At 35.6% G+C, this 16,953-nt stretch overlaps 1 protein-coding gene across 10 annotated transcripts in view; it reads left to right on the plus strand.

Moving 5' to 3' along the window:
* TNNI3K (TNNI3 interacting kinase) overlaps positions 1–16,953 on the plus strand; it is a 284,328-nt gene that overhangs the window by 81,859 nt on the left and 185,516 nt on the right. For all 10 annotated transcript variants that reach the window (XR_013384127.1, XM_077905049.1, XM_077905050.1 and 7 more), the window contains 4 exons: positions 5,572–5,670; positions 10,224–10,362; positions 16,447–16,591; positions 16,678–16,782. Coding sequence is in view for 9 of the 10 variants with exons in the window: in XM_077905049.1 (XP_077761175.1) it covers positions 5,572–5,670; positions 10,224–10,362; positions 16,447–16,591; positions 16,678–16,782 (488 nt within the window). In the remaining variant the exon portion in view is untranslated. The remainder of the gene's footprint in view (positions 1–5,571; positions 5,671–10,223; positions 10,363–16,446; positions 16,592–16,677; positions 16,783–16,953) is intronic.

Here is a 16,953-nt window from a genome sequence, read left to right on the forward strand (position 1 = left end):
GGTATCACTTAAAGCAAAGAAAGTCTTAATTTAAAAGTGTAGGTATTTATTGAACATCTACTATGTGGAAGACACTATATTTAATTTTGACAATTTCAACTGATATTGATTGCCATTTTATTCCTTTTAGAATTTACTTTATTCTACTTGTCTCCCATGGGACATTTAGTTCCTCTTTATATGGCCTTTTATTTTTTTTCCTTCATTGCTATCAATGACTTTCATAAAACAAAGTATAGAAGGAGTGCTAAATGGGACCAGGACAGATAAGGTAAAGTCATACTGTAGGAGAAGCATTTGGCAAGGAAGAACAATAAGGGCCTTTGCTCTTATAGACACTACTTTTAGAATCTCTGGAATTTTAAACGATAAATTCTGACTATTTTAATTATGATTAAATTCCAGTGAAAAATTATTTTCCCTGAAGTCCAAACTTCTTACACTTCACTGAGACAAGTTTAGAACATGAGAAAAAAAAACGTTAAAATTTTATATAATAGTAGTTTTATATAACAGTGATAATCAATGGAAAAATTAAGTTGTGAAAATACATACTGTAAGTATTCAGAGAAAGAAATTATCAATATGGTAAAGTATTTGTAGAAATTTATTGTGAAGAACATGAGCTTGACCTTGAGACTTGGTTATATGATAGGTGGAGAAAGAAAAGGGAAAGTTTCTAAGAAGAAAAGCAGAATATACAAATAAGTATTTAAATTACAACCTGAAAATTGAAGAGGCTCCACTTGGCCCTTTTGTGAGTCAATTGGTAAATAAAAATACCTGTAAAGTGTAATATATGATAGTAATTTCTACTATCAAAATAAGGAACTCTGATCCATTTTCTATGCTTATAAAACAACTACTTGGGAAGTGGGAAGCACTTTTTGGTGCTTATTCTTCAGTCAGTAAAAGGTACCTAGTTACCAGACCATATTTGAACATCATTCCTTCAATCATAATAACAATACTGACATATATGTCAGTTATACAAATCTAAGTATAATACAGTTCGCTTCCTTAAAAAGCTTAAAGATTATAAAGATATCCTTTCTGTGATAACACTTTTTTCTATTTAACAATTTCACTAGTAGTTTTGTTATTGTTTTTGAGGAAAAATATAAAAACTATGTATTTCATCAAAAAACCTTATGACAACAGATTTTATGCCCTGCAAAATATTATTATATAATAATATTATATAATATTAATATAATAATTAATAATTAATATTATTATTAATAATTATATAATATATAATATTATATTATATTATATATTATATAATATTATATATAATCCTAATCACAGTTCCTTACAGATGCTGGAGTTTGCTAAAGGTTAATATAAAATAAGCAATTGTTGAATTGAATTATTTAAAATTTCTGTCATATAATTGGGTCCTAATTGTTAATGTTTAAATTCCCTTGTAACTGATGGTGTGTGTGTGTGTGTGTATAATTTTTACTAGAAATACAGTCTGATTCAATTATCTGGATGCCTATCATATACTAAGCATAGTGCCAAGTACTTTAGGCTGTGACTTTATGGGGCTTCATGTAGTAAAAAGAATGTAAAATTGCTTTACCAACTTTCTCAGGTTCTGGAGAAGGAAAGCATGGATGAAATGATCTGATAGATATATGTTCCAGCCTAAATGTTAATACAAGAGTATTTGTCTTAGCCATATGGCAGTCATATTTTTACATTACAATGTTATATTCCCATAAGATTACTAAGAGATACTCTCTCCATAATCTCTCCAAAAGTCATAAAAATCAGTAAATGCATTCTACTCATATGACATTATTCAGATAATTCCAACATGCATTGCTCTCAATGGTTAAATATTTCCTTGAATTTTAAAACTAAATAAAGCTTACCATTTGATAATGACTCTGTGTGGTTTCATTAAGACTTACATTTTGACAGTTTCTCAGAAGGCCAACACTTCATAATTAACGAATGTTCATCCAAAAGATTGACCTTCTGAATGACTGGATAAGTGCAAATTTAGGAGGAAAAAGTTTGCTTTGAACCATTTATTGAAGCCTAAGGGCCGTTATCTTTTAGAATGAAAGTAAGTTCTGGAACCATGCCTAAGAAACTGGCTCTATATGTTAACATTTGAGAGTTTCTATTACAATAAAAATGCATGCTGTCTACTTTATTCTATGCTATATTTAAAATAAGAGAAACTGTAAAAAGCTTCATATACTTGATCGTTTGTGACCTTCTATAAAGATTCCTAAGATTGAACTCCCAGGCATGTGAAGTTGAAGATACCAAGTGCTTTATATAAATGACTCTGGTATTCATGTCCAAGCTGAATCTACAGAGCTTCTACTGAGAGAATGTTTCCTCTTGTCTGAGCTTGAGTCATTTAGTTCATTTACTTAAAGGTTAGTGTTAATGAGATGAAGGTCACACAAGGGCCTGATGGAAAATATTTGAAGTCAAAGGGATCTAGCTTTGAATTCCAGTTCTACCTTTACTAGCTATAGGACCTCAAAAAAGTTATCTAGACTTCCTGAGGCTCAGTTTCTTCACCTTTACAATGGAAGAGTAGCACCAATCTTTCTGTGTTTTGGGGTGAAACAGGACACTCAGTTACCATTTATGCAAGGTCTGAGACATAAAATGCCCTCAATAAATGTTAACGGTATTTTTAAATTTTTATTAGGAAAACAGCTCACTGTATACATTATTTATTCTATGGATTGTTAATTAGCAATACCCAAATATCAGCAAAAGTATTGTTCTGGAAGTGTACAGAAGCTCCCCCCCTATATATATATTTACACACATATATGTGTAAATATATACATATTTGTATTTATATTTATATGAAATACATTTAATATATTTTTCTATGTATTTTATATATATATATATATTTTTTTTTTTTTAAGATTTATTTATTTATTTGTGAGAAAGGGACAGAGCACGCACAGAGGGGAGAGGCAGAAGGAGAAGGAGAGAGACGCTCTCAAGGAGACTCCCTGAGTGTGGATCCCCACCTAGGGTTTGCTTGATCTCAGAACCCTGAGATCATGACCTGAGCTGAAATCAAGAGTCAAACGCTTAACAGATTGAGCCACCCAGACGCCCCAACCTCTGTTTATATTTTTGAAACTGCCAGAAATTTTAGATATCCTAACAAGACTTCCTTATCTTTTTCAATCACTAGATTTTACTCCTGAAGCTAATATTACACTGTTATGTTAACTAATTTGAATTTCAAGAAATTCTTGGGGAAAAATTTTTAAAAATTAAAAATAACTTTAAAAAACTTAAAAAAATCTAATGTGTGTCTTTGACAGAAAGAACATATCCAGCTGCTTTTGATCAACCTGATGAAAATTCACATTCCTTTGATCTTATAAATGACCTTTTTGGGTAGCTAGAAAATGTAATTGAGCAAAGGAGTAGCTATGCCCAAATTAATTGAAAAGTCTATAATATTAAACTCAGTCATTCTGCTATCTATAGCATTAAGTTACTGTATTTTATCTTCTGATTTTTGTTCAGTATTAATCATCAAAACCATCAAAAACATAACCTTGACTATTTTTCCCTGTTGTATGTAGAGTTTCTTTGGTAAGAATTTCAAATATCCTGGAACTATAGATGTTGCTTTGTTAGTAGAAGTTTTTTCTCAAAACCACCAAAACTCAGCTTTATTTTCGTTCCAATATCAAAAGTGTCTTTAGCTTTAACTCAGAACTATATTCACAAGCTCTAAACAGCCCCCTATTTTACTCCTGCCCATGGATAATGCAAATATTTATTTAGAACAGTGATTTCATTGGGAAGACAGTAAAGAAAAAAATATGAGTCAAATGACTTTATCCAAAATACTAAAATTTGGTATTTCTTACCAATTTTTGTTTCAAAATGGAAGACATTTTCCTGGTAATACAAATCATGCTAAAAATTATGAAACAGAAAAATGTGAAGTTCCCTTGAAATCTCACGTTATAAAGCTATTTACTATTAATGTTTTAGTATATTTCATTCTATCCTTTAAGTCATAACTATACATAATATGTATGTAAGAATACATGTGATTATTTAACTTAAAGGTATTTAATGGACTCCTTTCCAAGTTAATACAAAAGTGATAGTTTTGAGAACTTATTTAATATTATTTCCACAAAGAACATTCCATTTTTTTCTTCACTAGTATAATGTTTCAATAAACATTTGTACTTAAGAAAAAAGAAGCCCATGTTCTTTTTGTCTGACAACCAGTTCTAATGCTGATTGAATAAATTGAGAATAAGCATGTGAAACAACACAGTTTTAGCTCATACATACTCAATAAATTGTGTGTTGATGCATGAATAAATGGATGATTGAATGAATAAACTACTTAAAACCATGGAGCACTCAGAAACAAAGCTTGAGGCAAGAGATTATTCACTTCTGTGCTGACACGGACTTGCTCCAGGACTTTGAGACATTTCCTCTCATTTTCAATTTCTTTGTCTTTAATGGGGGTTTGATATGTCATGTCTGTCCATGATCCCTCTCCAGTTCTGAAGGGCTATGATTCAAACAGGAAAGGAAACTTGACTGAGGAGGCAGTTTTTTATTGGAATAGAAGAGGTGTTGGAATGTAAGTCCTTTGAGCTTTTCAATCCCATCTTCTTGTTTTCTCTCCAAGCCTAACAGACTTTTGAAAATTTTCCTAAATGTATATTATTTGAGCACATGAAGAGTAGACAGCACGTTAAAATCCACAATAAAAATGACCATATCTGAAGGAAATGTTTCCAATCAATTTTCCAGAGAAGTGAGACGTAGAAATAGGTCATTGGGAGGAGAAGAGATTTGAAGGTTAGCAGATTTGTGACCAATCTATAATTTTCAATGAAGACAGTTGGCCAACAACTCCTTGTGTCTTTCATTTGCTCGTTCATTCACTCATCCATTCATTCATTCCAAATGATTCTGGAATGAATACTATTTGCATAGCAACAGGCCAGGGCAGGATCATAAAGATGAACCTGATGTACTTTATCCTTCAAGGATTGTGCTCTAGTAGGGATGAAAAGGCATGTATATAATTCCTTAAATGTTCTATATGGCGTGAAAGAAAGTTGTATGAGATTTAGGAGAAAGACAATTTCAGTAAGTGGGTTGGCCATATAGGGAGGAAAATCAAAGAAATCTTGGAGGAGAAGGTATTCAGCTTGGGTGTAAATATCTGTAGATTGGGAAGAACATATTTCCTGGCTGAGGAAATGATGTGAACAAAGACTCAAATGAGCAGGAAATGGAGTGCAGTTTTACCACATAATGGAGTTTACGAAAGAGAATAACGGAAAATGCATTAAAAAAGGATGCCATCAACCAAGAAGACATTGGAAAGCCACACCAAGGGGTTCAGTCTTCATTTTCAAGACAAAACAAGCCATTACAGGTTTCAGAGAGGGAGACAGAAGAAAACTTTTGTTTCAGGATGGTGACTTCTGAAGTAGCACTGTGCATGGCGGGAGTAAAATGAATTTTGATGGGCAGATGCCCTAAGTCAAGGTCTTCACTGAGCTCTCTCCGTCTTTCCAGGCTGCTGATGTCCTGCTGCAACACGGAGCTAATGTCAATGTTCAGGATGCAGTTTTTTTCACTCCGCTGCACATTGCAGCATACTATGGACATGAACAGGTAAGCCTGATGGTAGGATCTCCAAAAGCTGGGGGACAATTCCAGGCTTGCTGAGCTCTCTGTCCTAGCCTCAAAGACAGAATATTTAAGATACCCTTTGAATTATTTTTGCCATATTCTCATCAGCTCCACCCTTGAGGAATTTATAATTCATAGAAGTACTACATCTGCCAACTTACCCATTTTTACTATCTTAGGACCCAAGAGGGGCAATAGAGTCACTGTACAATCCCAGGAATATGTCAGTCTGAATTTTAAAAATTCCCAACTTTTTAACCATGTATAGGTTTCATCTCCCCGATTTTCAGTTTCTTCATCTGCAAAATAGAGAAAATAGTACCTACCTCATAGGGTTGCTAATATGATGAGATATTAATCTAAAAGTGTTTGGCAAATGCTGGATAATATCACTACAATGATGCTGGCACAGTAACAATAAAACGAATTATAACCGCCATCCCAGCAGATGAAACAATGTCTTTCAGAAACTTGGTTTCTTCTTTTTTTACTGTCTTGGGATGTGATAGGATGAAGGTATGTTCATGTTTTATTTTTCGGAACCTGCGTATGTCCTAAAAGAGACTTTGCTGATGTGATCAAGTGAAGGATCTCGAGTTGGAGAGATTATCCTAGAATTATCCGGGGGGACCTGAAGTAATCACAGGGGTCCTTACAATAGGGAGCAGGAAACCGACGTGACAGGAGAGGCAAGAAGTTAAAGTGATAGGAGAAGGGGTCATAAGCTAAGGAATGCAGGCAACCTATGGAAGCTGAAAAAGCAAGGAAATAAAAGCCTGCAGGGGGAATGCAACCTGCCAACACCTTGATTTTAGATTTCTGACCTCCAGAACTTGAAGAGAATAGTCTGTGCGGTTTTAATCCAATAATCTTGTGGCAATTTGCAACCGTGGGAAACTAATACATGGAATAGCCCAGATAATTAAAAAAAAAAAAAAAAAAACCAAAAAACATTATACATGTTTTAAATATAATTTGCTTTGAATAAATAAGTATATAATGGGTCATTATTTATAAAATTTGACATTCTGTAATAAGGTAATAATATACAGAGAATGTTTTAAAATCTACAGTGTGCCTTCACTCAATGAATAGTTTCATTTGACCTTCACGACAACCTGAGGAACTTGCCAAGAATTACCATATAAGCGATCTCATACTGTATCCACTTTGCGTGGATTTTTTTTCCTTTTTTGTAATTTTGCCCCAATCCAAAAATTAACTGTTGTCTGGCCTCTTGTTGTATGATCTACACGAGCTCTCTCAGGTCAGGTAACATGCCAGAGTCTCGTAGCTGGTGAGAAGAGCCGAAGTATGTATTCAGGTCTGTCAAATCCCAAAGCCCGAAGTTCTTCTGTTGTACCTCAGAGCCTCTTCTTCTATCAGAGACACAAATTAGAAAGTCCAGGAAATGTGCCCAAGCAGTGGGGCTCCATTATTCAAGGCCAGGGGCTCTCACTCCAAAGTCCATTGACTTTTAAAATTTGTAACAACTTTATTATTGAGATTTACCTCGTCAATGTAAATCGTACAACTCAGTGGTTTTTAGTATATTCGGAGCTTTGCAAACGTCACCACAATTAATTGAAGGAAGTCCTTACCCCCAAGAGTAACCCCGCATACATTAGCACTTCAGACTTCTCTCCAAACCTCTCCCTTCCAGCCTGAGGAGAATACTAATATACCTTCTGTTTCTACAGATTCACCTTTTCTGGAGACTCCCTACAAGTGGAGTCATACAACATATGGTTTTTTATGACTGATTCCTTTCACTTAGCACAGGGTTTTTAAGATTCATCAACTCTATAGCATGTATCAGCATCTCCTTGCCTCTTAGTGTGGAATACCACTTTGTTGTATGGATATGTTGGATTTTTTTATTCATTCATCAGTTAATGGACGCTGGATTTTTATCCCCCACTCTTTGGCTGTTATGAAAAATGCTGCTTTGAATATTCACTTTTTAAAAAAATTCAAGTATAATTAACATACAGTGTTATATTACTTTCAGGTGTACAATGATTCAACAATTCTATACATTACTCACTGCTCATCAAGAGAAGTGTACTCTTAATCCTCTCATCTATTTCACTGATTCCCCACTTCCATTTCATGTACAAGTTTTGACGTAGACATCTGTTTGTATTTCTCTTGGGTACATCTCAGGGTGGAATTGGTGGTTCATGCGGTAACACTACGTTTAACAATTTATGGGATTGTCAAACTTTTCCAAAGAGGTAGATGCCTAATGAGTTAAAAGCCACACTGTCTATAGAAAAGAAAGCCTATATGACATACCTTCCAGGACACAGTAAGTCTATTGATTTTTAACCTTAAAGTATTGAAAGATAAAATTTTTATGTGCTACTTTCAAACATTGCCATTGAGTTAGCCTTAAGAAGCTAAATAGAACCAAATAAAACAGAAGTACACATGTAATTGGATAATCAAAGCTTAACTGTTCTTTTGACATCCCATTTTCACTCTCCCTTACTTTATATCTCTAGATCTCTAGTCTTAATCATGGAGTAAAAATACACCTTTTTGCCTTTGCAGAGGTCAGACCACTGTACTGCCTGAGGATTCCAAGTTAAAAATCAAACTTACTTGTGTCTCTGTGCTCTTCTAGTCATTGTGCCTTTATTTCTTTGCTATCTGGCATATGCTTGGACACTCTCAAACCCGTGAAGCGTGACCTATAGCTAGGAAAGATTTCTCATTTCATTTGATGTGCTGCTCAGAGTGCACTGGAGTGTACTGGAGAGCTAGACACTGAAAATGCTTCAGAAAGTACAGAGTCTAAAAGCCCAGATGATGAAAAAATTCCATACTTTTCTGACTTTAGGCAGAGGCAGGATGTACACAATGCATGTTATTTGTAGAGTCATCCTCTTTGGTGATTAACCTCCTCACCCACAGAAACATAAAGAGCTTCTATGCAAGTTGGGTGGATAGCTAAATTTGTTTACTTTCCCTGAATATATAGTCACAGTCTTAGAAAATTATGCTAAAATGTGGATGGCCTTTTTATGATAAGGGACTCACTTTCTGCGTGCAAAGACAGCACATAAGTAATTTATGGATGCTATTGTCATTTGCTAAAATATGCTGACAGGAGAATGGTACATTCGATATATAAATGTGCCTAATGTTCCATGTTCTTTGCCATTTGTTTATTTACTTATTTTTAAGTGGAAGAGTAGATGTTTTGGACCAAGAGCAATATTTCCTAGCTATACAATAATAGTGCTTAATAGACAATCGATTTCAAAGATAGTTTAAAGCTGTCCATTTTAAAATCACATAATCAGAATTTATGGAGTCTTTGTAAGTGGAAATATCTGCTTAGGAACACACAGTTCTTGAGACTGACTTTTACTGCTCCAATTTCTTCTGAATTAAGTATTGGTCTGCCCATTAGCCAACAAATGGATAAAATACACATGTTCCACATGGTGCTACCACTTCTGCTAACATTTATTGAGTGGCAGGCACTTTTCTAAGTGCTTTACATGTGATAACTTATTTAATCCTGTAGCAACTCTATGAAGTGGAACTATTGTGATTCTCATCTTAATAATGGAGAAACTGAAGTTTCAAAAGGTCAAATAATTTATTAAAGGTGGTAAAGCCTAACTTCAGAACCCTTGTTCTTTACCCACTATACTCACTAGGAAGTTTCCCCCACATGCCACACTACTAATTTTTTTTTTTTTTTTTGCCTAGAATTTCTATCAAATACGTACCATATTCTTGAGAGGTTTCTGCCCAAGACATGTTTATTTGCTGCCGTGTAGAAAGTCAAACTATTTTTAGCATTTGAATTCACTTTTATGCTAACACCTCAGTGGTCAGGTGAGTTGAGATTTCCACCCATAACTGTTACTTTAATGGCATAGATTCCTTCTAACTTACCTCTTGGGATCGTTGTAATGACTTCTGAAATGCCCAGAGGAGACAATGTCAGAGTTAGAGAAATTATTTGGAACGTTCACAACTGGGTAGGTAAATAACTTAAAGAAATCCTATAAATTACCTGAAACAATCCCTGGAAGACTCCTAAGTTGTTTAATACTTCATTCTCTCTCTCCCTTTGGATGTGTATCTCAGCTAATTAAGGAAAATGCTGACAGCTAGTGCAGCTATCAGCATTTACTCACAAATCCAGAAAAGAACCCAGAACTCTAGTAGCAAGATGATCACCAGTGACCTATGCATGGTGTTGCCGTGAAAATTGAGAATCAAGTAAACACTGCTGGCTCTGGCCAGAAGACGACTTTGGAAAGGACATTAGGGAGGATAATTTATGTACAATGAAGAACCAACCCTGAAATTGCTCTAGTTTTAGACTTCTTGTTAGGTGATATAATAATAAATTCCTTACTGTTTAGGCCAATCAAGTTAGGATTTTCTGTTATTTTCAGGTAAAAATAATTTAAGAAGAGGCTTTAATTATATGTCTTCTTCTATACTTTTGGAAGCTTTGCATTATTGTTTGACTTTTGATACTAATTTCAAATGAATGGATTCTTTAGGTAACCCGCCTTCTTTTGAAATTTGGTGCTGATGTAAATGTAAGCGGTGAGGTTGGAGATAGGCCTCTCCACCTAGCATCTGCAAAAGGATTCTTTAATATTGCAAAACTCTTGATGGAAGACGGCAGCAAAGCAGATGGTAAGATTATATGTTTAGAAGGCATTTGCTATTTTTTACTTTATGTGTATTTTTTTACTTGCACTTTCCTTATTTATTAGAGAAAAAATTTGAGGCTGCTTAATTACATATGCAAATTTGTTCCACAAACAATAATTTATTATTTTTAATGTAATAATTAAATCTATATGTTAATCTTTTTGTATACATTTTCATTCAACTCCTAATATATTAGATGCTTCAATAAAACTAAAGAGTTTTCCTGGATAAATTATTCTCATTTTGTTATTTTTCACTAATCTTTTTTTTTAATTGAGGTAAAATTTGCATATAGTAAAATTCTCAGAATTAAGTAAATGTTGACCTAAGTGAATATTTACTCTCCATGCAAAATGACCCAGGTCAAGATGTAGAATATATTCATAGGGAAAGTAGAACTCTTCTCAGTAAATAGCTTTAACCACAAAAGGTAATTAATACTCTGGCTCCTATTGCCATAGGTTTAGTTTTTCTGTTCTTGAACTTCCTACAATTTGGGACTGCCTTCTTTTGATTGACAGTATGATATTAACTTCTATACATGTTGCATGGATCGTAGTTTGCTCTTTTTTATTGCTGAAGTTGTATGAATATTCCACAATTTGCTTATCCATCGTCCTCCTCAGGGATGCTTGAATGTTTCTAGAGTTTGGCTTTTATGAATGTAGATGCCAGAAACATTCTTATTCAATTCTTTTTTTGTGAACATGTATATTTATCTCCCTTGGGTTATATATATACGTGTGTGTGTGTGTGTGTGTGTGTGTGTGTGTGTGTACGGAATTGCTATGTATGCATATGTTTAACTTTTTAGGAAATCAGAAACAGTTTCCCTAAGTGTACAATTTTAACTCCACAACAATATTGAGAGTGTCAGTGGCTGTCCGTATCCTCCTCAATATTTGATATTACTATTATTTTTAGTGGAAACAGCATTATGGTGTGATCAGGCTAGAAGAAATAAGCTTCAGAACATACAGAACGTTTTAGGTTATGGTTAAGAGGATAGAATTTCCCACAACTTTTAATTTTCTTAATTATAAAATGAGTTTTAGAAAATTGATTAAAAGTAGAGTGTCGAGGGCAGCCCAGGTGGCTCAATGGTTTAGCGCCGCCTTCAGCCCAGAGTGTGATCCTGGAGTCCCAGGATCAAGTCCCATGTCTGGCTCCCTGCATGGAGCCTGCTTCTGCCTCTGCCTGTGTCTCTATCTCTACCTCTCACTCTCCCTGTGTCTCTCATGAGTAAATAAATAAAATATTTTTTTAAAAAAAGTAGAGTATTGTAAAAAGTTCTTTTTCTTTTTCTCTTCCTTACAAACTTTATTTTTTGACACAAATTCACTCAGAGTTACATCTTGTCATTAAATTCTCTCAGGCATATCCAACATTCTTCCATTGACCCCCAAGAGACCTAATTAAAAGCCCAGCTGTAAGAGCTGCTGGCCTTTGCAGCAGAAACCATGCACATTTACAAAAGGACAAGGTTGTCAGAGCTCTCGAACTGCCAGTGCCTTGGTCCAAAATTGAGATCAATATTCAGTTAATAAAGCTAATCAATGTTTTTACCCGCACATAAGGAAAACATAAAGGCTTCCAGAGAGAAGTATGGGAAGAGGCTAGGGCCGTTCCCAGTTTCTCTGCTGGAAAGAGGGCCATTTTATTTTGTGAAGTTTGAGAAACATAGCTGGTGTCATTTTCTATGACAGGATGCAATAACTGAGGGATTTTTCTATAGGATTATCATAAATAACCTGTGTTGTCCGGATGCAGCAATGCTGTTCCTTAGACCTTTTTTAAGCAGTCTCTTTGATTCTGTTGGTTTAGCATAGGCGGAGGTACACCTGTATGAACCACTGAACACATAATTGTGTTTTTGAAACTGTCTCACTCTTCCAAAGGGTCAGGAACAGCTCACTTTTTGCTTTTATTATCAATGCCAACCTCAGCTTTTTATTCCTGTGTGCAACTCCAAAGCTCGGTGGTGTCAAAATGAGTATCATTGATCAGCACGTCTCCGGGATCAAAGTTCTCTTCTACAAAAGGCATTGAAATGTATATTGCACCCATATTCCCCCTACATGCCAGCATCATATGATATAAATTTTGGAACTTTCTGATTCACACAAGCACTATATGCTTCCTACTCAATCATTTAAAGTATCAAGAGACAACATGACCCAGATTTTTATGTATTTTAATTTCCTTCTAATACACATTTGATATTTAAGTCCCTTTTGTACTTTAACTAGTCACAAAAAATAAACTAGAAGGTCTGTGGTGCTACTGGACACTGCACTGGTTTTAGTATCAGCTAGTTCATTTATTCCAAAGTGTAGCTAAGCCTCCAGATAATTTATTTTAGATCTGGCCCTTGGCTGTGGTAAGTGGACATAAGAGCAAGAGTAAATTAATGACCCCAAAAGGGGCATGTTTCAAAATCTGGTATTTACAGTATGTTTCCATGGCAACAGAATGTCACAAATGAAAATAAATTCAGCTTACAAAATTAGCCAAAATGTAATTCTGAAAGCAGCCTCTTCAGTTGGGCATGTTTGGGAGGCTGACCTATTCAGTCACATATGTTTCAAGTCTCTAGTCTTCTTTGTACCACTTAAGAAAATGAAAAAGGAGAAATGTAATACTTATTGAATGAGATTGAAAAGGTCAAAATATTACTGGACTCCATAAGAAGAAAGTAGTGATTGAGCCTTCACAACATATCATTTTAATAAGTTAAAAATGGAAAATTTTAAACCCAGAATTTATTAATTTTTTGTCATCTATTAAATGCCACAGTTCCTTTCACATGGAACTGGATATTATATAGAGTCACAAAAAATTTCTAAGGCTTGGCCAGTAAAAGGAAGGATTTTATTTCTAAAACTATATCTCGTCAGAGCTATTACACAGATTTGTTATTGAACGTGTATTTAAGACCCACTTGGGAGTTGTTTTAGAGAGCTAATGGGAAGTGCTTACATTGCTGGATTACTATGGGAATTTTTACTTTATCTTTAAGATCAATAAGCAGAGATAAGCAAGAAAGAGCATCCATCCACCCACCCAGTCTCCCAATCTTTCTTTCAAAATACGTTACTGAACACATGCACTCTTCAAAGTAGAGGACTAGGCACTAAATACTTTCCTAATAATGATTTACATCTATTTCTTTGCTTGAAATTCTTTAACTCTCAATAAAATGTGAAATTAGAGCAAATAGAATACCATTCATACATTCAATTTCCCTCATATAAGATATAATAATATACACCTTTTTTTTTTTTTTTTGGTCACCACAAACTGATCCAAGACAAAGCAAAGTAGATCACAATTGCTGAAGCAGAAACATAGACGTGTATCTATAAACCCTATGTCTGATCCAGATCTCTCCTGGCTTGACCCTTCAGTTGGTATTTATATCTTCTTTGCTGAAAAGAACATCTAGGCCACTGCACATAATTCACCAAGTAGATAATCTACTTTGAAGTTTACTGACTCAACTAGAGAAGAATAATGTTGGGTGGGGTTGGGAATGGCCAAAGGCAAACTATGAATTAATGGAAGATTGTGCCGTATGCTGCTTTACAATGTCCCTTCTGGACCTCAGGGCCTCTTATGTGACCTCCAGTAGCCCTGGACTCCCTACCGTTCTAAAGCATTGACTTACGGTATTGACTTTCCTTGGCTTCCAACAGAATGTGAACAAAGGAGAGGTATCATAAAAAGAAAGATAATCAAAATAACCAGGGACATTCTTCTGAAGTAAGGATGTCCTTCTGAGCCACTCATTAATAAAAAAAGATTCAAAGATTTATTTTTCAATAACGGCCTTGGGAGGAGAAGTTCAGTGACTTTGTTAAAGATTTCCCTTTGGCTTAAGATCTTGCAGGACAATAACATTAAGAATCATTGTCTACAAATATAGCAGCCACAGACCTGTGTTCATTAAATTTTAAATGATGATTGTAACAACAGTAGTAATAAGCTACTTGCACACTTTAAAAATTATTATCTTCCCTTTTTCTTCCAATCTATCCTTTATTTTTTTTCTTCAATCCTTCTGATTCTACAGATAATTTTTATTATAGATGCATAAAAGAATAATAATACATGGGTTTCCTAAAGACTGTATTTTCTATTTTGAATAAAACACCTTGTACAGATTAACAAAGTAATCACATACAATAAATGGTTATAGAGCAGATGATTCGATTATTTTATTTATTTTATTTTTTTTTATTTAATTTTTTTTATTTATGATAGTCACACAGAGAGAGAGAGAGAGGCAGAGACATAGGCAGAGGGAGAAGCAGGCTCCATGCACCAGTAGCCCGACATGGGATTCGATCCCGGGTCTCCAGGATCGCGCCCTGGGCCAAAGGCAGGCGCCAAACCGCTGCGCCACCCAGGGATCCCTGATTTGATTATTTTAGTTTTAAAAGTTGTGCTGAAGCAGATCCAGAATTTAGCTGGTGCTCAGTTATTATTTCTTCAGGCCTGAAATTATTGAATATTCAACTAGATTTCAGGTTATTTAAGGTTATAGATTGTATATATTGGTAACGTATTGGCCTTAGCACTTAGCAGATTTCTAGGGGGGAAATTTATGACAAACGAGAATACATACTTTCATTGAAGGTCTAATATGTGGCAGGCATCATGCTAGATACTTTCTGGCAATGATCTTCTTTAATCTTTTCAGCATCCCTGCAACAATACTACTATTATATCCATCGTTATTGATAATAAATCAGTATCTCCAACACTCAGCATGGTGCTCGGCGCACAGTGATCCTTTTATATTTGTTGAGGAATGAGTATGTATCAATCAAGAGTTCTTATTTGCAAGCGTTGGAAAGTAACTCTTGCTAATTTAAGCATAAAAGGGATATATTAAGGAATATCAGTTAGAGCACAGAATCTTCCCCAGGACGGGTTAGAGGGCCATGTTTGGAACTACGACAGTGAGGAACAGCGTCCACAACCACAGCCCAAGAGTAGTCATTTGAAGACACGTTGCCACTGCTAGGTAACTTGTGCTTCTGGCACCGACAGTGTAGGGCACTGAGTCCGACTGGAATCACTACCACCGGAAACTGGGTGGAGCTACTCTACTATTGCTACATTGCCAAGATAGATCAGGTTCTGCTTTTTTGTGTCATCAGCTCTGATGTCAGAGTCTGACATAATGTGTTGATTGGAGCAGCCCATAGATAAGTGTCCAAACCAGGGCACTGCTGAGAGTGAAAGGGCCACTATTAAAAACTATGCTAGAATAAAGCCTAAACCAGGACATATGGCCACTCTCTGCTAATCCTGTGCCCTCCCTGCAAAGGAGGCTTGGAAAACATATTTTTAGCTCCTATAATTAAACATGGTCTTGGCCTCTAGTCAGGGAATTTTCCAAATGTCCAAAGGGTGATGAGGTCGGCTGGGCCAAAGAGAGGACAGATGCCCACTACTGAGTGAACAACTGGATTTCAATAACTGTCTAAGGAAATATAATGAATGAGGTAGGCCTCACTCTAATGCCTGTCTTTGCATTGCACCACACTGTGTGTATGATAGTATGATAATTCTCAGTTAAGGGTACATGAGACCTTCCTACAGAGTGTTGTAAACACACACAGTGCTAGGCCCTACCCTAACCTATTGAACCCAAATCTCTGGCAATGGTGCTTTAGCCAGGATTTTGGTAAAATCTTTAGCATCTTACAAAAAGGGGGAAAAAATCAATTTGGAAGGAGATACTTGTGGAAATAAGACCATGAGGATCTTTTGGATGCTTATTAGTTCCCTGAACTATTCCATTGTGCAAGGTAGATTTGATTAGATGCATTCCATAGAATTTATGGAAGCTAGAAGAAAGCCTGTTTAATGTGGTAATGGGCAATAGAACAGAATTATAACTTTTTAAATTGGTTGCACTTAATTTCCTTTATTATTATCATTAATTGGCAATTTCCAGGAGTCTCTCAGGCACTTAGAAAAGTTCCTGACACCACACATGAGAAGGCTGAGACGCAGAGGATTCCAGATAACATACTTTTCCTTTCTTGTTGACAGTGAATGCTCAGGACAATGAAGACCACGTCCCCCTCCATTTCTGCTCCCGCTTTGGACACCATGACATAGTGAAGTACCTGCTCCAGAGCGATAGTGAAGTTCAGCCACATGTTGTTAATATCTACGGAGATACCCCCTTGCACCTGTGAGTAGTATGTAGCGTTCCATGTGTCCTCCAGCTATGTTCCATGCACCTTCTTACTATCATCAAAATGTTTTCTTTAACTCTAGGGCGTGCTACAATGGCAAATTTGAAGTTGCCAAGGAAATCATCCAAATATCAGGAATAGAAAGTATGACTAAAGAAAACATCTTCAGTGAAACGGCTTTTCACAGGTAAAAGAATGTTTACATTGGACAGCCACTAAGGGTGGCAGACACCCTTCGGCACCTGCAGTTGTCTACCTACAGCAAGCGCGGATAGTGGCAGATGTTGCGATCAGAGAGCAAGAGCAGAGGGTGGGCAGAGGACAAGGAGCCCAAGCTAGACACACAGAAGAAAAGGTA

This window comes from Canis aureus, chromosome 8, assembly GCF_053574225.1.
Source record: "Canis aureus isolate CA01 chromosome 8, VMU_Caureus_v.1.0, whole genome shotgun sequence".
In the NCBI taxonomy this organism is placed as follows: domain Eukaryota; kingdom Metazoa; phylum Chordata; class Mammalia; order Carnivora; family Canidae; genus Canis; species Canis aureus.